Source organism: Pezoporus occidentalis, unplaced genomic scaffold (genome assembly GCF_034315485.1).
Source record: "Pezoporus occidentalis ecotype Australia unplaced genomic scaffold, CSIRO_AGI_Poc_V1 ctg598, whole genome shotgun sequence".
In the NCBI taxonomy this organism is placed as follows: domain Eukaryota; kingdom Metazoa; phylum Chordata; class Aves; order Psittaciformes; family Psittacidae; genus Pezoporus; species Pezoporus occidentalis.
This window is the reverse complement of record NW_026915941.1, coordinates 18,751-41,590: the sequence shown is the minus strand read 5'-3', so window position 1 is coordinate 41,590 and position 22,840 is coordinate 18,751. Positions and strand designations below refer to the sequence as shown.

Below are 22,840 nucleotides of genomic sequence, written 5' to 3'. Positions count from 1 at the left end.
CCCCCCCCCATGGGGGGGCTGTACCACGTGTGTGGGGGGGTGCGTGTCCATTAACCCCCCCCCTTATTCCATCCCTTTCCCTCTTGTCCCATCCCATTCCCAAGCTTTCCCCTATGGAAGCACCCCCAAAGCCACCCCCTCCTCCATCCGCCCCCCGTTTTGGTCCAGGGATAAAGTAGTGGGATAACGGGAATGGGGGGGGTTGGCATGGGAAGAACGACATTGGGGGGGTTAATGGGGATAGGGGGGTTTATGGGGAATGGGGGTTTAATGGGAATAGGGGTTTAATGGGAATAGGGGGTTTAATGGGAATGTTGGGGTTTAATGGGAATAGGGGGTTTAATGGGAATGTTGGGGTTTAATGGGGATAGGGGGGTTTAATGGGAATGGGGGTGTTTAATGGGAATAGGGGGTTTAATGGGGATAGGGGTGTTTAATGGGAATGTTGGGGTTTAATGGGGATAGGGGTTTAATGGGAATAGGAGGTTTAGTGGGAATAGGGGTGTTTAATGGGAATGTTGGGGTTTAATGCGAATGGGGGGGTTAATGGGAATAGGGGGGGTTTAATGGGAATGGGGGTGTTTAATGGGAATGTTGGGGTTTAATGGGAATGGGGGGGTTAATGGGGATAGGGAGTTAATGGGAATAGGGGTTGTTTAATGGGAATAGGGGGTTTAATGGGAATGTTGGGGTTTAATGGGAATGTTGGGGTTTAATGGGAATAGGTGGTTTAATGGGAATGTTGGGGTTTAATGGGAATAGGGGGTTTAATGGGAATAGGTGGTTTAATGGGAATGTTGGGGTTTAATGGGGATAGGTGGTTTAATGGGAATGGGGGGGTTAATGGGAATAGGGAGTTAATGGGAATGGGGGTTTAATGGGAATGGGGGGGTTAATGGGAATAGGGAGTTAATGGGAATAGGGGGGTTTAGTGGGAATAGGGGTTTAATGGGAATGGGGGTGTTTAATGGGAATGTTGGGGTTTAATGGGAATAGGGGGGTTTAATGGGAATAGGGGGTTTAATGGGGATAGGGATTTAATGGGAGTAGGGGTTTAATGGGAATAGGGGGGTTTAATGGGGATAGGGGGGTTTAGTGGGAATGTTGGGGTTTAATGGGGATAGGGGTTTAATGGGAATGGGGGGGTTTAATGGGGATAGGGGGGTTTAGTGGGAACAGGGGGGGTTAATGGGAATAGGGGTTTAATGGGAATAGAGGGGTTAATGGGAATGGGGGTGTTTAATGGGAATGGGGGGTTAATGGGAAGAGGGGTGTTTAATGGGAATGTTGGGGTTTAATGGGAATAGGGGGGTTTAGTGGGAAGAGGAGGGGTTAATGGGAATGGGATGGGATGAATGGGAATGGGGTGGGATGAATGGGAGTAGGTGGTTTAATGGGATTAGGGGGGTTTAATGGGAATAGGGGTTTAATGGGAATAGGGGGTTTTAATGGGAATGGGGTGGGATGAATGGGAATGGGGGGGTTAACGGGAATGGGGGGTTTAATGGGATTAGGGGGGTTTAATGGGAATAGGGGTTTAATGGGAATGGGGGTTTTTAATGGGAATGGGATGGGATGAATGGGAATGGGGTGCGATGAATGGGAATAGGTGGTTTAATGGGATTAGGGGGGTTTAATGGGAATGGGGGTTTAATGGGAATAGGGGGTTTAATGGGAATAGGGGGTTTAATGGGAATGGGGGGTTTTAATGGGGATGGGATGGGATGAATGGGAATGGGATGGGATGAATGGAAATGGGGGAGTTAACGGGAATGGGGGGTTCATGCCTTGCTGCTGATGTGAATGGGGCTTTGCTCCCGTTCGGATCCCGTCAGGAGCTGCTGGATCCCTCCGAGCCGCTGGGAATTGGTGCTTGAATCCAGGGTGCTCCAGGCCGGATCCGCAGGTGAGAGCACCTGGAAGCTCCCATTCCATGCTTCCCATCCCGCTTTCCACCCGGATAAACCCCCCCCCCCCATCAGTACCAAAGGCTGCGGCGTTCCATCCCCATTCCCAAAGTGGGGAAGCTCCATAAGGCTCCATCATGGGGCTGGGAATCAAGAGTCAAATCCCTTTTCCTTCCTCTTTCTTTGATCCCTTTGGATCTTCCCCTTCCTTTCCCAACCCACCCCCCCATTGTGTCTCCAGCTTGGCTTTTCCCTCGTGGCGTTCGCCCATCCCATGGGATTGGTAAATGATGGCTTTGGGAATGTCCCGTTGGGAAGCTCATCCTCTCCTGAACGATCTCCAGGCCATCCATAGGGCTTGACCGGGATCCTTCCCTCCTTATCCTCAACCCATGGTGGGGCTGCTGGATGGGGAATAGCCAATGGGATTGGAAAACCCTTTGGGAAGCTCCATCCCTATGGCCAACACCTTCCCACCCCACCAGTGAGCTCCGGGCCTCGCTTTGGGTTGGGAACGGGGCTCGGAGATGGGAATTCCTCTTTTTGTCCTTCAGGGAATGGCCATTGCTTGGCATTGCCGTTGGGAATGGGGTGGGAAGAGGGATTTTGGGGTGGTTGCCATGGAAACGGGCGCGCTGATGGCACCGTCGCGGCCGCAGTTGAGGTTGGGCCTCAGGTTGCTCCTGGCTCCGTTGCTGAGGGATCTCAAGGGCTTTGGCCCCATCCTTGGTGACTCACAGGGACCTTGCTCCGGCGCTGGGATCTTCTCCAGGAGGTTGGATGGATCCATCCCCGCTACGGAGAGGGTCCTGGATGGGTTCTGCTCTGGTTGGGTTGGATGTTGGATGCTTCCTGGTGGTGGGAAGGGCTTTGGTTGGGCCATGGACATGGACATTGGACATGGACACGCACATGGACATTGGCCGTAGTCAGCATCTCAATGGAGACCTGCACATGGACATTGGCCATGGCCAACATCTCAATGGAGACCTGCACATGGACGTTGGCCGTGGTCAGCACCTCAGTGGAGACCTGCACGTGGACATTGGCCATGGCCAACACCTCAATGGAGACCTGCACATGGACATTGGCCATGGCCAACATCTCAATGGAGACCTGCACATGGACATTGGCCGTGGCCAACACCTCAGTGGCGACCAGCACATGGCCATGGCCAACACTTCAATGGAGACCTGCACATGGACACTGGCCGTGGCCAACACCTCAATGGAGACCTGCACATGGACATTGGCCATGGCCAACACCTCAGTGGAGACCAGCACATGGACATTGGCCATGGCCAACACCTCAATGGAGACCTGCACATGGACGTTGGCCATGGCCAACACCTCAATGGAGACCTACACATGGACATTGGCCATGGCCAACACCTCAACGGAGACCTGCACATGGACATTGGCCGTGGTCAGCACCTCAATGGAGACCTGCACATGGACGTTGGCCATGGCCAACATCTCAATGGAGACCTGCACATGGACATTGGCCGTGGCCAGCACCTCAATGGAGACCTGCACATGGACGTTGGCCATGGCCAACATCTCAGTGGAGACCTGCACATGGACATTGGCCGTGGCCAACATCTCAATGGAGACCTGCACATGGACGTTGGCCGTGGTCAGCATCTCAATGGAGACCTGCACATGGACATTGGCCATGGCCAACACTTCAATGGAGACCTGCACATGGACATTGGCCGTGGCCAACATCTCAATGGAGACCTGCACATGGACATTGGCCGTGGCCAACACCTCAATGGAGACCTGCACATGGACGTTGGCCGTGGTCAACATCTCAATGGAGACCTGCACATGGACATTGGCCGTGGTCAGCACCTCAATGGAGACCTGCACATGGACATTGGCTGTGGTCATTGGGGGTGGTGGGCCACTGGGATGGGTTGAACGGAGAAGCTTTGGCTGCTCCATCACCATCAAGGCCAGGTTGGAGCATCCCTTTGGAAAGCGTCCCTATTGGAAGTGGATGATCTCCGGCTCCCTCCCAACCCAAAGCATTCCACGCTTGCGTGCTGTGGCTTGGACCAGTTGGTGCTTGAAGGTCCTTCCAACTCCAGCCATAGGGATGAACTTCCCAAGATCCCATCCAACGCTTCCCTCTTCCACTTGGCTGCTCTTTCTCCTCATCCCATGCCCAAAGCCCCTCTTGGAGCCCCTTTAGCCTCTGGAACGCGCTCCAGGGTCTCCATGGACCTTCTCCATAGTAGAGATCCTCCAAACCCTCTCCGTTGATGGAATTCCAAGTGGGAACGCCGCTTCTGCTGGTGCATTAGCCCCTTGGCAGGGGGGGTTGAAGAGGAACCCAGTGAGCTTGGGACTGTGGGAGACCCAGCACCGGTTTGGGGGGTCCGGCATCAGCGTTGGCTCCGGTGGAAAACCCTTTTTGGGCTTCGGCTCCTCTTCGGAAGGGGAATTCTCTTCCCTCCGAGCTGGGGGTTGCAGGTCCCGGGGTAAATGAGTAACTCCTGACTCAGGGATTTGGGGCGAAACCGAAAGTGAAGCCGATTGGAGGCCGCTTTCTTTCCCTTCCCCTTTCCCATTGGACTTTGGTTCCTTCGACGGAGCCGAGTGGGAAAAGGCTGGGGAAACTTCCTGGCGCTTCGAGGCCCGTTTGGAAGGGATGAGGCTGATCCATAGGGATGATCCTCAGGACTTCCGTAGGCTGCGCCAAGATGGGGTTTGGACCATGATCCCTGTCGCTTCGGTGTCCCTGTCAGTTGGGTTTTGCTGGAGCTGCTTCCCTTTTGCTCCTGGAATTCCGCTGTGGAATCCCTTTGGCGTCAACGGAAGGGGAAAAGTGGCCGAAAGCCCTGATTTTTCCCGGATTTCTTGGCAATTCCATCAGAATTCCCTCCTTTGCTCCAAGGATTGACGTGGGACGTGGTGCAGGATCCTCCCGTTGGATACTTGGAATGCTGCTGCTTTCTCCTCTCCTGCTTTTGGGCTCGGGGGGGGGGGGGTGGCTTTCAGCTCCTGCAGAGCCTTGGGAATGGGGTTGGAGATCCATTGGGAATGATGCTTTGTGGTGCCATGGGGTTGAGTGCTTTAGACCTAAAACGGCTTCCTGCTGGTGGCACGGGAAGACGTTATTCCAGTTGGGAATGCGGCTCTGCCCCCTTTCATCCCTTCCTTCCCCATTCAACCCATTGCAGTGTCCCCCCTTCCACCACCAAAGGGATGCTTCCTTTCGCCCCCCTTTCCTTCCAATTGGGAACGCCAACCCCCCCCCCCCCTTCCTTCCCCACATCCCTATGGATCCCTCTGCTGCTGCCCCGGTGAGGGTTGCGGTGGGATGCGGCGCTCGGCACGCCGGGGTCGGTGCCGCCGGGGCTTGGCTCGGGGTTGGGTTTGTCAGGAGCAGGATGGGGATGGTCCCCAGTGACGATGCTTTCCCTTCCTCCTAGGGGAGAACCTGGGCCGTCGAGCCCCCCCCGCACCCCACCCCGAGGCCCACGGAGCCCCACGCCTGCCGGTCCCTGCGGGATGAGGAGGTGGGAGCCCGTCCTTCCCGTTCCCTTCTTGCCTTGAGAAGCGGTCGTCCCCCGGCGCCGCGGGGAATCCTCTGCGAAGCCGTTGAGTGGGACAGGATGTGCGGACGATGATGATGGCCAGGAAGCAGGATGTCCGCATCCCCACCTACAACGTCAGCGTGGTGGGTTTATCCGGCACGGAGAAAGAGAAGGGTCAATGCGGCGTCGGCAAGTCCTGCCTCTGCAACCGCTTCGTGCGGCCCAGCGCCGACGACTTCCATCTGGATCACACCTCGGTGCTCAGCACCAGCGACTTTGGGGGCCGAGTGGTCAACAATGACCATTTCCTCTACTGGGGTGAGGTGGGCAGAGCCCTGGAGGACTGCGGCGAGTGCAAGCTGCACGTGGTGGAGCAGACGGAGTTCATCGACGACCAGACCTTCCAGCCCCACCGCAGCACCGCGCTGCAGCCCTACATCAAGAGGGCTGCTGCCACCAAGCTGGCTTCGGCCGAGAAGCTCATGTACTTCTGCACGGACCAGCTGGGCTTGGAGCAGGACTTTGAGCAGAAGCAGATGCCCGACGGCAAGCTGCTGGTCGACGGCTTCCTCCTCTGCGTGGACGTCAGCAGGGGCATGAACAGGAACTTCGATGAGCAGCTCAAGTTCGTCTCCAACCTCTACAATCAGTTGGCCAAGACCAAGAAGCCCATCGTGGTGGTGCTGAGCAAGTGCGACGAAGGGGTGGAGCGGTACATCCGGGACGCGCACACTTTTGCCTTAAGCAAGAAGAGCCTCCAGGTGGTGGAGACCTCTGCTAGGTCCAACGTGAACATTGACTTGGCCTTCAGCACCTTGGTGCAGCTCATCGACAAGAGCAGAGGGAAGACCAAGATCATCCCTTACTTCGAAGCCTTGAAGCAGCAGAGCCAACAGATCGCCGCCGCCAAGGACAAGTACGAGTGGTTGGTCAGCCGCATCGTGAAGAGCCACAACGAGACGTGGAGCAACGTGAGCTTCAAGATGCAGTCCTCCCCCGAGTACCAGGACTACGTCTACCTGGAAGGGACCCAGAAGGCCAAGAAGCTCTTCCTGCAGCACGTGCATCGCCTCAAGCAGGAGCACATCGAGCGGCGGCGGAAGATGTACCTGGCCGTGCTCCCTCAAGCCTTCGAGGCCCTCATCCCGGACCTGGATGAGTTGGATCACCTGAGCTGCGTCAAGGTGGAGAAGCTCTTGGAGACGAAGGCGGACTTCCTCAAGTGGTTCGTTGTCTTGGAGGAGACCCCCTGGGACGCCACGAGCCACATCGACAACATGGAGAACGAGCGCATCCCCTTCGACCTGATGGAGACCCAACCGGCCAAGCAGCTCTACGAAGCTCACTTGGAAAAGCTGAGGAACGAGAGGAAGAGGGCGGAGATGAGGAGAGCCTTCAAGGAGAACCTGGAGACTTCGCCCTTCATCACCCCTGGCAAGCCCTGGGAGGAAGCGCGGAGCTTCATCATGAATGAGGACTTCTACATGTGGCTGGAGGAGTCCATCTACATGGACATCTACAGCAAGCACCAAAAGCAGATCATCGAGAAGGCCAAGGAGGAGTTCCAGGAGCTGCTCTTGGAATACTCGGAGCTCTTCTACGAGCTGGAGCTCGACGCCAAGCCCAGCAAGGAGAAGATGGGCGTCATCCAGGACGTGCTGGGCGAGGAGCAGCGCTTCAAGGCCCTGCAGAAGCTGCAGGCCGAGCGCGACGCCCTCATCCTCAAGCACATCCACTTCGTGTACCACCCCACCAAGGAGACCTGTCCCAGCTGCCCTCTGTGCGTGGACTCCAGGATCGAGCAGCTCATCGGCTCCCGCTTCATCCGCCCCACGGAGCGCAACCAGAGGAACCTGCTCGCCGACCCCACCATCGACAGGATCAACCTGGTCATCCTGGGCAAGGACGGCCTGGCCCGAGAGCTGGCCAACGAGATCCGGGCGCTGTGCACCAACGACGACAAGTACGTGATCGAGGGCAAGATGTACGAGCTGGCCCTGAGGCCCATCGAGGGCAACGTCAGGCTCCCCGTCAACTCCTTCCAGACCCCGACCTTCCAGCCCCACGGCTGTCTTTGCCTTTACAACTCCAAGGAGTCCTTGTCCTACGTGGTGGAGAGCATCGAGAAGAGCCGCGAGTCCACGCTGGGCAGGAGGGACAACCACTTGGTTCACCTGCCCCTCACCCTCATCCTGGTCAACAAGAGGGGGGACACGAGCGGGGAGACCTTGCAGAGCCTCATCCAGCAGGGCCAGCAGATCGCCAGCAAGCTCCAGTGCGTCTTCTTGGACCCTGCCTCTGCCGGCATCGGCTACGGCAGGAACATCAACGAGAAGCAGATCAGCCAGGTCCTGAAGGGTTTGTTGGACTCCAAACGCAACCTGAACCTCGTCAGCTCCACCGCCAGCATCAAGGACCTGGCGGACGTTGACCTCCGCATCGTCATGTGCCTCATGTGTGGCGATCCCTTCCACACGGACGACATCCTCCTGCCCATCCTGCAGTCCCCGAGCTATCGGCCTTCCCAGTGCGGCAGCAGCAGCTCCGTCCTCCTCGAGCTCTCCATCGGGCCCCACAAGAGGCGCGTGGAGCTCTCCCTCCTCTCCTACCACTCCTCCTTCAGCGTCCGCAAGAGCCGCCTGGTCCACGGCTACATCGTCTTCTACTCGGCCAAGCGCAAGGCGTCCTTGGCCATGCTCCGTGCCTTCCTGTGCGAGGTGCAGGACATCATCCCCATCCAGGTCGTGGCGCTCACCGACGGCTCCATCGACATCCTGGACAACGACCTGAGCAGGGAGCAGCTCACCGAAGGGGAGGAGATCGCCCAGGAGATCGACGGCAAGTTCACCACCATTCCCTGCAGCCAGCCCCAGCACAAGCTGGAGATCTTCCACTCCTTCTTTAAGGACGTGCTGGAGAAGAAGACCATCATCGAGGCCACCCACATGTACGACAACGTGGCCGAAGCTTGCAGCACCACCGAGGAGGTCTTCAACTCGCCGCGAGCCGATTCCCCTCTTTGCAATTCCAACCTGCAGGACTCGGAGGAGGACGTGGAGCCTCCCACTTACAGCCCCTTCAGAGAGGACTTGTCCATGCCCACCTTGGCCAAAGACCACTCGAAGCTCTCCATGGAGCTGGAGGGGAACGACGGCTTGTCTTTCATCTCGGTCATGAGCACCTTCGAGAGCAAGCTCAACAACAAGGTCCCTCCTCCGGTGAAACCAAAGCCCCCAGTGCATTTTGACCTTACCAAGGGGGACCTGTCCTACTTGGAGCAAGGCCACCGGGACGGGCAGAGGAAATCCATGACATCCGGAAGCTGGCTCCCCACGGATTGCTTCGACCCTTCCGACTACGCCGAGCCCATGGACGCCGTGGTGAAACCACGCAACGAAGAGGAGAACATCTACTCGGTGCCTCACGACAGCACCCAGGGCAAGATCATCACCATCCGGAACATCAACAAGGCCCAGTCCAACGGCAGCGGCAACGGCTCCGACAGCGAGATGGACACGAGCTCCTTGGAGAGGGGCCGCAAGGTGTCCGTGGTGGCCAAACCGGTGCTCTACAGGACCCGCTGCTCCAGGTTGGGTAGGTTTGCGAGCTACAGGACCAGCTTCAGCGTGGGCAGCGATGACGAGCTGGGCCCCATCAGGAAGAAGGAGGAGGATCAGACTTCCCAAGGCTACAAGGGGGATAACGCCGTTATTCCCTATGAGACGGCCGACGGAGAGGACCCAAGGAGGAGGAACATCTTGAGGAGCTTGAGGAGGACGACGAAGGTAGGGCGCTGTGGGGTTGGAAGGCGAGAGGTCGGGGTGGGAGGGTTGGATGGGGGCAGGGTGGAGCCATGGGCTTGGGGTCGGGGGGGGGGGGGGTGAGGTTGTGGTTGGGCAACCCCACGGAACATGGGTTATTGGTGGACGTGGGTGGGGCAAGGGTTGGTGAGGAACACCGTGGAGGATGTGGTGTGAGGAGCACATGGTGAGGGACGTGGTGTGAAGAGAACACCATGAAGGACGTGGTGTGGACAGGGTGTGAGGAGCACCATGAAGGACGTGGTGTGAGGAGCACCATGAAGGACGTGGTGTGAGGAGCACCATGAAGGACGTGGTGTGGACATGGTGTGAGGAGCACCATGAAGGACGTGGTGTGGACATAGTGTGAGGAGCACCACGAAGGACGTGGTGTGGACATGGTGTGAGGAGCACCATGAAGGACGTGGTGTGAGGAGCACCATGAAGGACTTGGTGTGGAGAGGGTGTGAGGAGCACCATGAAGGACTTGGTGTGGACAGGGTGTGAGGAGCACCATGAAGGACTTGGTGTGAGGAGCATCATGAAGGACTTGTTGTGGACATGGTGTGAGGAGCACCATGAAGGATGTGGTGTGGACATGGTGTGAGGAGCACCATGAAGGACTTGGTGTGGACATGGTGTGAGGAGCACCATGAAGGACGTGGTGTGGACATGGTGTGAGGAGCACCATGAAGGACTTGGTGTGGACATGGTGTGAGGAGCACCATGAAGGACGTGGTGTGAGGAGCACCATGAAGGACGTGGTGTGGACATGGTGTGAGGAGCACCATGAAGGACGTGGTGTGAGGAACACCATGAAGGACTTGGTGTGGACATGGTGTGAGGAGCACCATGAAGGACTTGGTGTGGGCATGGTGTGAGGAGCACCATGAAGGACGTGGTGTGAGGAGCACCATGAAGGACATGGTGTGGACATGGGGTGAGGAGCACCATGAAGGATGCGGTGTGAGGAGCACCATGAAGGACATGGTGTGGACATGGTGTGAGGAGCACCATGAAGGACGTGGTGTGGACAGGGTGTGAGGAGCACCATGAAGGATGTGGTGTGGACATGGTGTGAGGAGCACCATGAAGGACGTGGTGTGAGGAACACCATGAAGGACTTGGTGTGGACATGGTGTGAGGAGCACCATGAAGGACTTGGTGTGGGCATGCTGTGAGGAGCACCATGAAGGACGTGGTGTGAGGAGCACCATGAAGGACATGGTGTGGACATGGGGTGAGGAGCACCATGAAGGATGCGGTGTGAGGAGCACCATGAAGGACATGGTGTGGACATGGTGTGAGGAGCACCATGAAGGACGTGGTGTGGACAGGGTGTGAGGAGCACCATGAAGGATGTGGTGTGGACATGGTGTGAGGAGCATCATGAAGGACGTTGTTTGAGGAGCACCATGAAGGACTTGGTGTGGACGTGGTGTGAGGAGCACCATGAAGGACATGGTGTGGACATGGTGTGAGGAGCACCATGGATGGGGTGTGAGGAGCACCATGAAAGACGTGGTGTGGACATGGTGTGAGGAGCACCATGAAGGATGTGGTGTGGACATGGTTTGAGGAGCACCATGAAGGACGTGGTGTGGACAGGGTGTGAGGAGCACCATGAAGGACGTGGTGTGGACATGGTGTGAGGAGCACCATGAAGGACATGGTGTGAGGAGCACCATGAAGGACGTGGTGTGGACATGGTGTGAGGAGCACCATGAAGGACGTGGTGTGAGGAGCACCATGAAGGATGGGGTGTGGACATGGTGTGAGGAACACCATGGAGGACATGGTGTGGACAGGGTGTGGACATGGTGTGAGGAGCACCATGAAGGACATGGGGTGGACATGGTGTGAGGAGCACCATGAAGGATGTGGTGTGAGGAGCACCATGAAGGACGTGGTGTGGACATGGTGTGAGGAGCACCATGAAGGATGTGGTGTGGACATGGTGTGAGGAGCACCATGAAGGACTTGGTGTGGACATGGTGTGAGGAGCACCATGAAGGACGTGGTGTGAGGAGCACCATGAAGGACTTGGTGTGGACATGGTGTGAGGAGCACCATGAAGGATGGGGTGTGGACATGGTGTGAGGAGCACCATGAAGGACATGGTGTGGACGTGGTGTGAGGAGCACCATGAAGGACGTGGTGTGGACATGGTGTGAGGAGCACCATGAAGGACGTGGGGTGGACATAGTGTGAGGAGCACCATGAAGGATTTGGTGTGGACATGGTGTGAGGAGCACCATGAAGGACTTGGTGTGGACAGGGTGTGAGGAACACCATGAAGGATGCGGTGTGAGGAGCACCATGAAGGACATGGTGTGGACATGGTGTGAGGAGCACCATGGAGGACGTTGTGTGAGGAGCACCATGAAGGACGTGGTGTGGACATGGTGTGAGGAGCACCATGAAGGACGTGGTGTGGACATGGTGTGAGGAGCACCATGAAGGACGTGGTGTGGACATGGTGTGGACATGGTGTGAGGAGCACCATGAAGGACTTGGTGTGGACATGGTGTGAGGAGCACCATGAAGGACGTGGTGTGGACATGGGGTGGACATGGTTTGAGGAGCACCATGAAGGATATGGTGTGGACATGGGGTGGACATGGTGTGAGGAGCACCATGAAGGACATGGTTTGAGGAGCACCATGAAGGACGTGGTGTGAGGAGCACCATGAAGGACTTGGTGTGGACACGGTGTGGGCATGGTTTGAGGAGCACCATGAAGGACGTGGTGTGGACATGGTGTGAGGAGCACCATGAAGGACTTGGTGTGGACAGGGTGTGAGGAACACCATGAAGGATGCGGTGTGAGGAGCACCATGAAGGACATGGTGTGGACATGGTGTGAGGAGCACCATGAAGGACGTAGTGTGAGGAGCACCATGAAGGACATGGTGTGGACACGGTGTGGACAGGGTGTGAGGAGCACCATGAAGGACTTGGTGTGGACATGGTGTGAGGAGCACCATGAAGGATGTGGTGTGGACATGGTGTGAAGAGCACCATGAAGGACGTGGTGTGGACAGGGTGTGAGGAGCACCATGAAGGATGGGGTGTGAGGAGCACCATGAAGGATTTGGTGTGGACATGGTGTGAGGAGCACCATGAAGGACATGGGGTGGACATGGTGTGAGGAACACCATGGAGGACGTTGTGTGAGGAGCACCATGAAGGACATGGTGTGAGGAGCACACCATGAAGGATGTGGTGTGGATGTTGTGTGAGGAGCACCATGAAGGATGGGGTGTGAGGAGCACCATGAAGGATTTGGTGTGCATATGGTGTGGACACGGTTTGAGGAGCACCATGAAGGCCTCTTGTTCTTAGGGGGCATCTCCCAGGGTTCTTGGCTTGGGGGGGGGGGGGGGAGCAGTGCCGGGGTCCCCATGGACAATGGGATGGAGCTTGGAGGGGGGGGGGGAATCTGTGGGGCTGAAGTGGTGGGATCCTGAGGGCCAGGAGAGCTCCAGGGCAAGGAATGGGAGAGACCTTCAAGGCTCCCTAGGAAGGGACGGGTTCTCCTGTCCCAGGGCCTCCAAGCTCCATCCATGGGGTCGCGGGAGGGTTTGGGTCCTGCCAAGGGCTGATCCACTGGAATAAGCCATACACGGTTGGGATCAACGGGAAACCAGTGGGGTAAACGGGAAACCAGTGGGATCAACGGGAAAGCATTGGGATCAACAGGAAACCAGTGGGGTAAACGGGAAACCAGTGGGATCAACGGGAAACCAGTGGGGTAACCCGTAAGCCAGTGGGGTAAACAGGAAACCACTGGGATCAACGGGAAAGCATTGGGATAAGCCATAAACCATTGGGATGAGCAAGAAACCATTGGGATGAGCCAGAAACCATTGGGATGAGCAAGAAACCATTGGGATAAATCATAATCCATTGGGATAAGTCATAAACCATTGGGATAAGTCATAAACCATTGGGATAAGTCATAAACCATTGGGATGAGCTATTGACCATTGAGACAAGCAATAAACCATTGGGATAAGCCGTAAACCATTGGGATAGGCAGGGAACCATTGGGATAAACCATAATCCATTGGGATAAACCATAATCCATTGGGATAAACTATAATCCATTGGGATAAACTATAATCCATTGGGATAATGCGTAATCTGTCGGGATAAGGCGTAATCCGTCGGGATAAGGCATAATCCGTCGGGATAAGGCGTAATGCATCAGAATAAGATGTAATCCATCGGGATAAGGCGTAATGCGTTGGGATAAGGCGTATTCCGTCGGGATAAGGCGTAATCTGTCGGGATAAAGCATTATCCATCGGGATAAAGCATTATCCATTGGGATAAGGCATTATCCATCGGGATAGGGTGTGTTTATTCCGGATAAAGCATTATCCATCGGGATAAGGCGTATTCCATCGGGATAAAGCATTATCCATTGGGATAAAGCATTATCCATTGGGATAGGGTGTATTCCATCGGGATAAAGCATTATCCATCGGGATAAGGCGTATTCCATCGGGATAAAGCATTATCCATTGGGATAAAGCATTATCCATTGGGATAGGGTGTATTCCATCCGGATAAGGCATATTCCATCAGGATAAGGCGTCTTCCATCGGGATAAAGCATTATCCATTGGGATAAAGCATTATCCATCGGGATAGGGTGTATTCCATCCAGATAAAGCATTATCCATCGGGATAAGGCGTATTCCATCCGGATAAAGCGTTATCCATCGGGATTAAGCATTATCCATCGGGATAAGGCGTATTCCATCGGGATAAAGCATTATCCATCAGGATAAGGCGTATTCCCTCGGGATAAAGCGTTATCCATCGGGATAAAGCGTTATCCATCGGGATAAGGCGTAATCTGTCAGGATAAAGCATTATCCATCTGGATAAGGCATTACCCATCAGGATAAGGCATATTCCATCGGGATAAAGCGTTATCCATCGGGATAAGGCATTATCCATCAGGATAAGGCGTATTCCCTCGGGATAAAGTGTTATCCATCGGGATAAGGCGTATTCCCTCGGGATAAAGCGTTATCCGTCGGGATACGGCGTATTCCATCAGGATAAGGCGTATTCCATCAGGATAAGGCGTATTCCATCCGGATAAAGCGTTATCCATCGGGATACGGCGTATTCCATCAGGATAAGGCGTATTCCATCGGGATAAAGCGTTATCCATTGGGATAAAGCATTATCCATCGGGATAAGGTGTATTCCATCCCGATAAAGCGTTATCCATCGGGATAAGGCGTTATCCATCGTGATAAGGTGTATTCCATCGGGATAAAACGTTATCCGTCGGGATACGGCCTCAGCCCTCCCTTCCCGCTGTCGCACAGAAACCCAAGCCCAAGCCGCGGCCGTCCATCACCAAGAGCACGTGGGAGAGCAGCTACTTCGGGGTGCCCCTGAGCGGGGTGGTGACAGCCGAGAAGCCCATCCCGGTCTTCATCGAGCGCTGCATCGAGTACATCGAGGCCACGGGTGAGCGCCGCGTCCCGGCGGGAGGGGGGGGAATTCCGCATCCCAGCTCTTCCCGGGGGGGTATCCCGGGATCCTGACCCTGCTCCTCACTCCCCAGGGCTCAGCACCGAAGGGATCTATCGGGTGAGCGGGAACAAGTCGGAGATGGAGAGTCTGCAGAGGCAGTTCGACCAGGGTGAGCTCCTGGGATTCCCTGTGCCGATCCCTTTGGGGCCTGGGATTCCTCATCCCAACCCCTTCGTGTCCTGGGATTCCCCATCCCAACCCTTTGTGTCCCAGGATTCCCCATCCCAACCCCTTTGTATCCCTGGATTCCCCATCCCAACCCCTTTGTGTCCCAGGATTCCCCATCCCAACCCCTTTGTATCCCAGGATTCCCCATCCCAACCCCTTTGTGTCCTGGGATTCCCCATCCCAACCCCTTTGTATCCCGGGATTCCCCATCCCAACCCCTTTGTATCCCAGGATTCCCCATCCCAACCCCTTTGTGTCCAAGGATTCCCCATCCCAACCCCTTTGTATCCCGGGATTCCCCATCCCAACCCCTTTGTGTCCCGGGATTCCCCATCCCAACCCCTTTGTGTCCCGGGATTCCCCATCCCAACCCCTTTGTGTCCCAGGATTCCCCATCCCAACCCCTTTGTATCCCAGGATTCCCCATCCCAACCCCTTCATGTCCCGGGATTCCCCATTCCAACCCCTTTGTATCCCGGGATTCCCCATCCCAACCCCTTTGTGTCCAAGGATTCCCCATCCCAACCCCTTTGTGTCCTGGGATTCCCCATCCCAACCCCTTTGAGTCCCGGGATTCCCCATCCCAACCCCTTTGTGTCCAAGGATTCCCCATCCCAACCCCTTTGTGTCCAAGGATTCCCCATCCCAACCCCTTTGTGTCCCAGGATTCCCCATCCCAACCCCTTTGTATCCCGGGATTCCCCATCCATGGATCTCCCCCATTCCCAGACCATCCCCATTCCTCTCCTCCCTCTTCCTTCCTTTCCTTGCAGCCACCAGAGCTCAGCCCCTCGGGGCCATGCCCATCCCACACCCCCCCCACATTCCAGCCCCACATTCCCACCTTCCTGCCCCTCCTGGCTCTTTGGGAATGGCAATTCCAGCCGCTGGGATGTAACCGGGAGCCTCTCCCCCTTCCAGACCACGGCCTGGACCTGGCTGAGAAGGATTTCACCGTCAACACCGTGGCTGGAGCCATGAAGAGCTTCTTCTCCGAGCTACCCGAGCCTTTGGTCCCTTATTCCATGCAGGTGGAGCTGGTGGAAGCCCACAGTGAGTCCATGCTCTTCCCAACGCCGTTCCCATCCCGTCTGCCCCCATTCCCATCTCCTGGATCCCACCCCTTTGGAAGCAATGGGGATGGGGGCTGCTTTTTTCCCCCTTCCCTTGGGAAGAACCCAGGTTCTGCTCATGCTGGTGGCCCCCCTAATCCCTTTGGAAGAGGAGGAATCCCATGGGATGCTGCTGCCCTTCCTGATGCCCTTCCCGTTCCCTCTTGGCAGAGATCAACGACCGGGAGCAGAAGCTCCACGCGTTGAAGGAGGTGCTGAGGAAATTCCCCAAGGAAAACTATGAGGTCTTCAAATACGTCATTGGCCACTTGAACAAGTAGGTATCGGGGGGGATGGGATGCAGGGAGAACGTTGGGGTAATCCCAAAAAAGCAGGATTGGGGATGGGGCGGTGTGGAGGTGATGCAGGATCCAAGGGGGATGTCACCGTGAGCATCCCAAAAGGATCCAGGTGGGATGTCTCCATGAGCATCCCAAAAGGATCCAGGTGGGATGTCACCATGAGCATCCCAAATGGATCCAGGTGGGATGTCACCGTGAGCATCCCAAAAGGATCCAGGCGGGATGTCACCATGAGCATCCCAAAAGGATCCAAGCGGGATGTCGCCATGAGCATCCCAAAAGGATCCAGGTGGGATGTCCCTGTGAGCATCCCAAAAGGATCCAGGCGGGATGTCACCGTGAGCATCCCAAAAGGATCCAGGCGGGATGTCACCGTGAGCATCCCAAAAGGATCCAGGCGGGATGTCACCGTGAGCATCCCAAAAGGATCCAGGTGGGATGTCCCCGTGAGCATCCCAAAAGGATCCAGGCGGGATGTCCCCGTGAGCATCCCAAAAGGATCCAGGCGGGATGTCACCGTGAGCATCCCAAAAGGATCCAGGTGGGATGTCCCCGTGAGCATCCCAAAAGGATCCAGGCGGGATGTCACCGTGAGCATCCCAAAAGGATCCAGGTGGGATGTCGCCGTGAGCATCCCAAAAGGATCCAGGTGGGATGTCACCACGAGCATCCCAAAAGGATCCAGGTGGGATGTCCCCGTGAGCATCCCAAAAGGATCCAGGTGGGATGTCACCGTGAGCATCCCAAAAGGATCCAGGCGGGATGTCGCCGTGAGCATCCTGAAAGGATCCAGGTGGGATGTCACTGTGAGCATCCCAAAAGGATCCAGGTGGGATGTCCCTATGAGCTTCCCGAAATGATCCAGGTGGGATGTCCCCGTGAGCATCCCAAAAGGATCCAGGTGGGATGTCGCCGTGAGCATCCTGAAAGGATCCAGGTGGGATGTCACTGTGAGCATCCCAAAAGGATCCAGGTGGGATGTCCCTATGAGCTTCCCGAAATGATCCAGGTGGGATGTCACCGTGAGCATCCCAACAGGCTCCCATTGATGCCCCCTTGAGCACCCCAACTGGCTCCCATTGGGACGTCCCCATGAGCACCCCAACAGGCTCCCATTGATGCCCCCTTGAAAACCCCAACAGGCTCCCATTGATGCCCCCTTGAGCACCCCAACTGGCTCCCATTGATGTCCCCATGAGCACCCCAACAGGATCCCATTGATGCCCCCTTGAACACCCCAACAGGATCCCATTGGGACATCCGCATGAGCACCCCAACAGGCTCCCATTGATGCCCCCTTGAACACCCCAACAGGCACCCATTGGGACGTCCCTATGAGCACCCCAACAGGCTCCCATTGATGCCCCCCTTGAGCACCCCAAGAGGCTCCCATTGATGCCCCCCTTGAGCACCCCAACAGGATCCCATTGATGTCCCCATGAGCACCCCAACAGGATCCCATTGATGCCCCCTTGAAAACCCCAACAGGATCCCATTGATGCCCCCATGAGCACCCCAACAGGATTCCATTGATGTCCCCATGAGCACCCCACAAGATCCCATTGGGACGTCCCTATGAGCACCCCAACAGGATCCCATTGGGACGTCCCCATGAGCACCCCAACAGGCTCCCATTGATGTCCCCATGAGTGGATCCCATTGGGACGCCCACCTGAGCACCCCAACAGGATCCCATTGATGTCCCCCATGAGCACCCCAACAGGCTCCCACTGATGTCCCCCATGAGCACCCCAACAGGCACCCATTGATGTCCCCATGAGCACCCCAACAGGCTCCCATTGATGCCCCCATGAGCACCCCAACAGGCACCCATTGGGACATCCCCATGAGCACGCCAACAGGATCCCATTGATGTCCCCATGAGCACCCCAACAGGATCCCATTGATGTCCCCATGAGCACCCCAACAGGATCCCATTGATGTCCCCTTGAGCACCCCAACAGTATCCCATTGGGTGTCCCCATGAGCACCCCAACAGGCTCCCGTTGATGCCCCCATGAGCACCCCAACAGGATCCCATTGATGCCCCCTTGAGCACCCCAACAGGATCCCATTGGGACATCCGCATGAGCACCCCAACAGGCTCCCATTGATGCCCCCTTGAACACCCCAACAGGCACCCATTGGGACATCCCCATGAGCACCCCAACAGGATCCCATTGATGCCCCCATGAGCACCCCAACAGGATCCCATTGATGTCCCCATGAGCACCCCAAGAGGCTCCCATTGATGTCCCCATGAGCACCCCAACAGGATCCCATTGATGTCCCCATGAGCACCCCAACAGGATCCCATTGATGTCCCCATGAGCACCCCAACAGGCTCCCATTGATGCCCCCCCCGAGCACCCCAAGAGGCTCCCATTGATGTCCCCATGAGTAGATCCCATTGGGACGTCCCCATGAGCACCCCAAGAGGCTCCCATTGATGCCCCCTTGAACACCCCAACAGGCACCCATTGGGACGTCCCCATGAGCACCCCAACAGGCTCCCATTGGGATGCCCCCCCGAGCACCCCAACAGGCTCCCACTGATGTCCCCATGAGTGGATCCCATTGGGTGTCCCCATGAGCGAATCCCATTGGGACTCCCCCCTGAGCACCCCAACAGGCTCCCATTGGGATGCCCCCCCGAGCACCCCAAGAGGCTCCCATTGATGTCCCCATGAGCAGATCCCATTGGGACGCCCACCTGAGCACCCCAACAGGCTCCCATTGGGATGCCCCCCCCGAGCACCCCAAGAGGCTCCCATTGATGCCCCCTGAGCACCCCAAGAGGCTCCCATTGATGCCCCCTTGAGCACCCCAAGAGGCTCCCATTGATGTCCCCATGAGTAGATCCCATTGGGACGTCCCCATGAGCACCCCAACAGGCTCCCATTGATGCCACCCCGAGCACCCCAACATGCTCCCATTGATGCCCCCATGAGCAGATCCCATTGATTTCCCCCCCCGAGCAGATCCCATTGGGACCTCCCCCCGCCACCCCGAGCCCCCCGCCCCCCCATCCCCTTACCATTCTCCTATGGGGCCGCTCCCGTTGTCCTTGCCCAGGGTGAGCCAGCAGCACCGCGTGAACCTGATGACGAGCGAGAACCTCTCCATCTGCTTCTGGCCAACGCTCATGCGCCCGGACTTCAGCACCATGGACGCGCTCACGGCCACGCGCACCTACCAGACAATCATCGACCTCTTCATCCAGCAGAGCCCCTTCTTCTTCTCCTCTTCCTCTTCATCCTCATCCCGCTCCATCCCGGAGCTTCCCGGTGCCGTTCCCACCTCTCCTTCGTCTCTTCCCATCGGAGCTTCCCCGCTGGTCCCCGGCGCGGCTCCGGCGTCGCCTCCGCGGACGCCGCCGTCGCCGCCGCCGCCGTCGTCGTCGTCGTCGTCGCCGGTGCAAGCGCTGCTCCCGAGCCAGCCCCACGCGGAGCCGTCGGCACCGTGAGCACCGGGAGCCTTCCTCCTGCCCCTCTCTCTCTCTCTCTCACCCCACACCCCCCCCACCACCACCACCATCACCATCATCATCCACTCGCCCCACTCTGCTCCCCACAACCTCCAGCATCGCACCCGGTCCCATGGGGCATTGTTGTGGGGGGGAGGCAGGCGCTGGCTCCGGGCTTGGCCTTTCCTTGCTGCCCCATAGACTTGAACCCGGGCGAGCAGGGGAGGTTCCTGACTTCTCCGTCCGGGATCGAGGCCAAGGACGTGGGGACCCTCGGTCGCGGTGACACCGAAGCCCTTCGCATCCCGGCCGGCGCCGGCGGGAGCTCATCCCATAGGGATCCGTTGGGATGTGAGGCTCATCCGTTGGGATCTAAGGCTCATCCGTTGGGATCTAAGGCTCATCCAATGGGATGTGAGGCTCGTCTGTTGGGATCTAAGGCTCATCCGTTGGGATCTAAGGCTCATCCGTTGGGATCTAAGGCTCATCCAATGGGATCTAAGGCTCATCCGTTGGGATTGGGATCTAAGGCTCATCCAATGGGATGTGAGGCTCATCCGTTGGGATCTAACGCTCATCCGTTGACATCTGAGGCTCATCCGTTGGGATCTAAGGCTCATCCGTTGGGATCTGAAGCTCATCCGTTGGGATCTAAGGCTCATCCATTGGGATCTGAAGCTCATCCATTGGGATCTAAGGCTCATCCATTGAGACCTGAAGCTCATCCGTTGGGATCTAAGGCTCATCCGTTGGGATCTAACCTCATCCATTGGGATCTAAGGCTCATCTGTTGGGATCTGAAGCTCATCTGTTGGGATCTGAAGCTCATCCGTTGGGATCTGAAGCTCATCTGTTGGGATCTAAGGCTCATCTGTTGCCATCTGAGGCTCATCCATTGGGATCTAAGGCTCATCCGTTGGGATCTAAGGCTCATCCATTGCCATCTGAACCTCATCCATTGGGATCTGAACCTCATCCATTGGGATCTAAGGCTCATCCATTGAGACCTGAAGCTCATCCATTGGGATCTAAGGCTCATCCATTGGGATCTGAAGCTCATCCATTGGGATCTGACCTCATCCATTGGGATCTGAACCTCATCTATTGGGATCTGAACCTCATCCATTGGGATCTAAGGCTCATCCATTGAGACCTGAAGCTCATCCATTGGGATCTGATGCTCATCCATTGGGATCTGAACCTCATCCATTGGGATCTGACGCTCATCCATTGGGATCTAAGGCTCATCCATTGAGACCTGAAGCTCATCCACTGGGATCTGAGGCCCATCCATTGAGACCTGAACCTCATCCATTGGGATCTGAACCTCATCCATTGGGATCTGAACCTCATCCATTGGAATCTGAACCTCATCCATTGGGATCTGAGGCCCATCCGCCACGGCCCAAGGCATTCCCGGAACAACCCAAGGCTCAGCTGATGCATCCCAGGAATCATCCCCTGGATCCCAGCACTTCCCAGGACCCCATTCCCTGCTCCCGCCATGAAGCACTTACAGAGGGGAGGGAGGGGGTGCTCCCGCTGCCCCCATCCCATTTGGGGGGGGATTCCCTTGGGAAAAGCCGGCGCTCGGTTGGGATTTGGACCCAATGGGGCAGGAAAATCGGGATTGGGATGTGAAGAGGACACATGAGATGGGAAGGGGGGGGGGGGGAATTTGTCCTGTGGGTCCCATAGGGATTAATGGGGGGCTGTGAGGACGGAGGGGGGGGGGTTGGAACCTTGGATTCCTGGATCCTTCCCAGCATTCCCAGCAACTGGATTTTCATGGTACCACTGGGAGAGCACGGGGAAGGCTCCCAGCGCCCCACCTGGGTCTCTTCGCACTTTAAGACCCCCCCCCCCCAGGGATGAAAACACCCCCAAACCCCCACCCCACATCACCCCCCAACCCCCCTCCACAAAGGGCTCTCCCCATCCCCCAAATCCTCCCAGAAAGGCCCAAAATGGGCCCAAAACGGGCGATTTTGGACCCCAAAGAGGGGATTCTGCTGTGAAAAGGAGGTGTTTTTGGGAGGGGGGTTTGGGGGGTCAAAACCAGTCCAATTGGAGGCCAAACTGGGGCCAAAAGCCACTTTTGAACCATTTTGCCCTTTTCCTGCTGCTTCCTCCTGATGATTCGGGCTCAAAACTGCAGATTTTGGGGGGGGGATTTTCCCACCTCAAAAAAATCCCCATTTTTTCCCCCCTCAAAAACCTCTTAAAATCCAATCCCCCCCCCCAAAAATAATTCCATTTTTAAGCGATTTCACCCCAAAATAAGCCCAATTTGGGGGCCTTTTGGGGGCGTTTTGTGCTGGCGAAGGAGCCGCTGAGGGCCTGGGAGGGAGCTGTTGCGCGAGCGATCACGGGACCTGTCGCGATATCTGGGGCCTGTCGCGATATCTGGAGCCTGTCGCGATATCTCTGGAGCCTGTCGCGATATCTCTGGAGCCTGTCGCGATATCTGGGGCCTGTCGCGATATCTCTGGAGCCTGTCGCGATATCTGGGACCTGTCGCGATATCTCTGTCGCGATATCTGGAGCCTGTCGCGATATCTGGGGCCTGTCGCGATATCTCTGGAGCCTGTCGCGATATCTCTGGGGCCTGTCGCGATATCTCTGGGGCCTGTCGCGATATCTTCGGGCCTAACACGTCCCCCCTGTAGTTCTTGGTGATGGAAGTTGCCTTTTTTTCCTGCTTTTCCCGAGCTGAGGAATTCGGTGCCTGGCCCAAAACGGGGGGGGGGGGGGGGGGGGATCCGGATGGGCCCCCGTTCCCTATGGATATTGGCAAGGGATGAAGCCATGGGGAGCATATGGGGTTCATTGGTTATGGGGCTTCGGTGGCAATGGGAATCCCCCCTTATCCCACAGGAATGAATGGGGCAAGCTGGGGCTCTCCCACCGCCTTTATTACCCTCTCCTCCCCTCCACCCCATTCCAAGTGGGACCAAAATCCCTCTTTTTAACCCCAAAA

General features: G+C 56.7%; 1 protein-coding gene across 1 annotated transcript; it reads left to right on the top strand.

Moving 5' to 3' along the window:
• The first annotated feature begins 5,411 nt into the window (after positions 1-5,411).
• On the top strand, positions 5,412-19,860 carry ARHGAP35 (Rho GTPase activating protein 35). The gene is made up of 6 exons (XM_062639035.1): positions 5,412-9,236; positions 14,602-14,746; positions 14,844-14,921; positions 15,902-16,033; positions 16,264-16,369; positions 19,470-19,860. Exons 1-6 carry the CDS (start codon positions 5,541-5,543, stop codon positions 19,858-19,860), a joined length of 4,548 nt encoding a protein of 1,515 aa, XP_062495019.1. The 5' UTR covers positions 5,412-5,540.
• Positions 19,861-22,840: the final 2,980 nt, after the last annotated feature.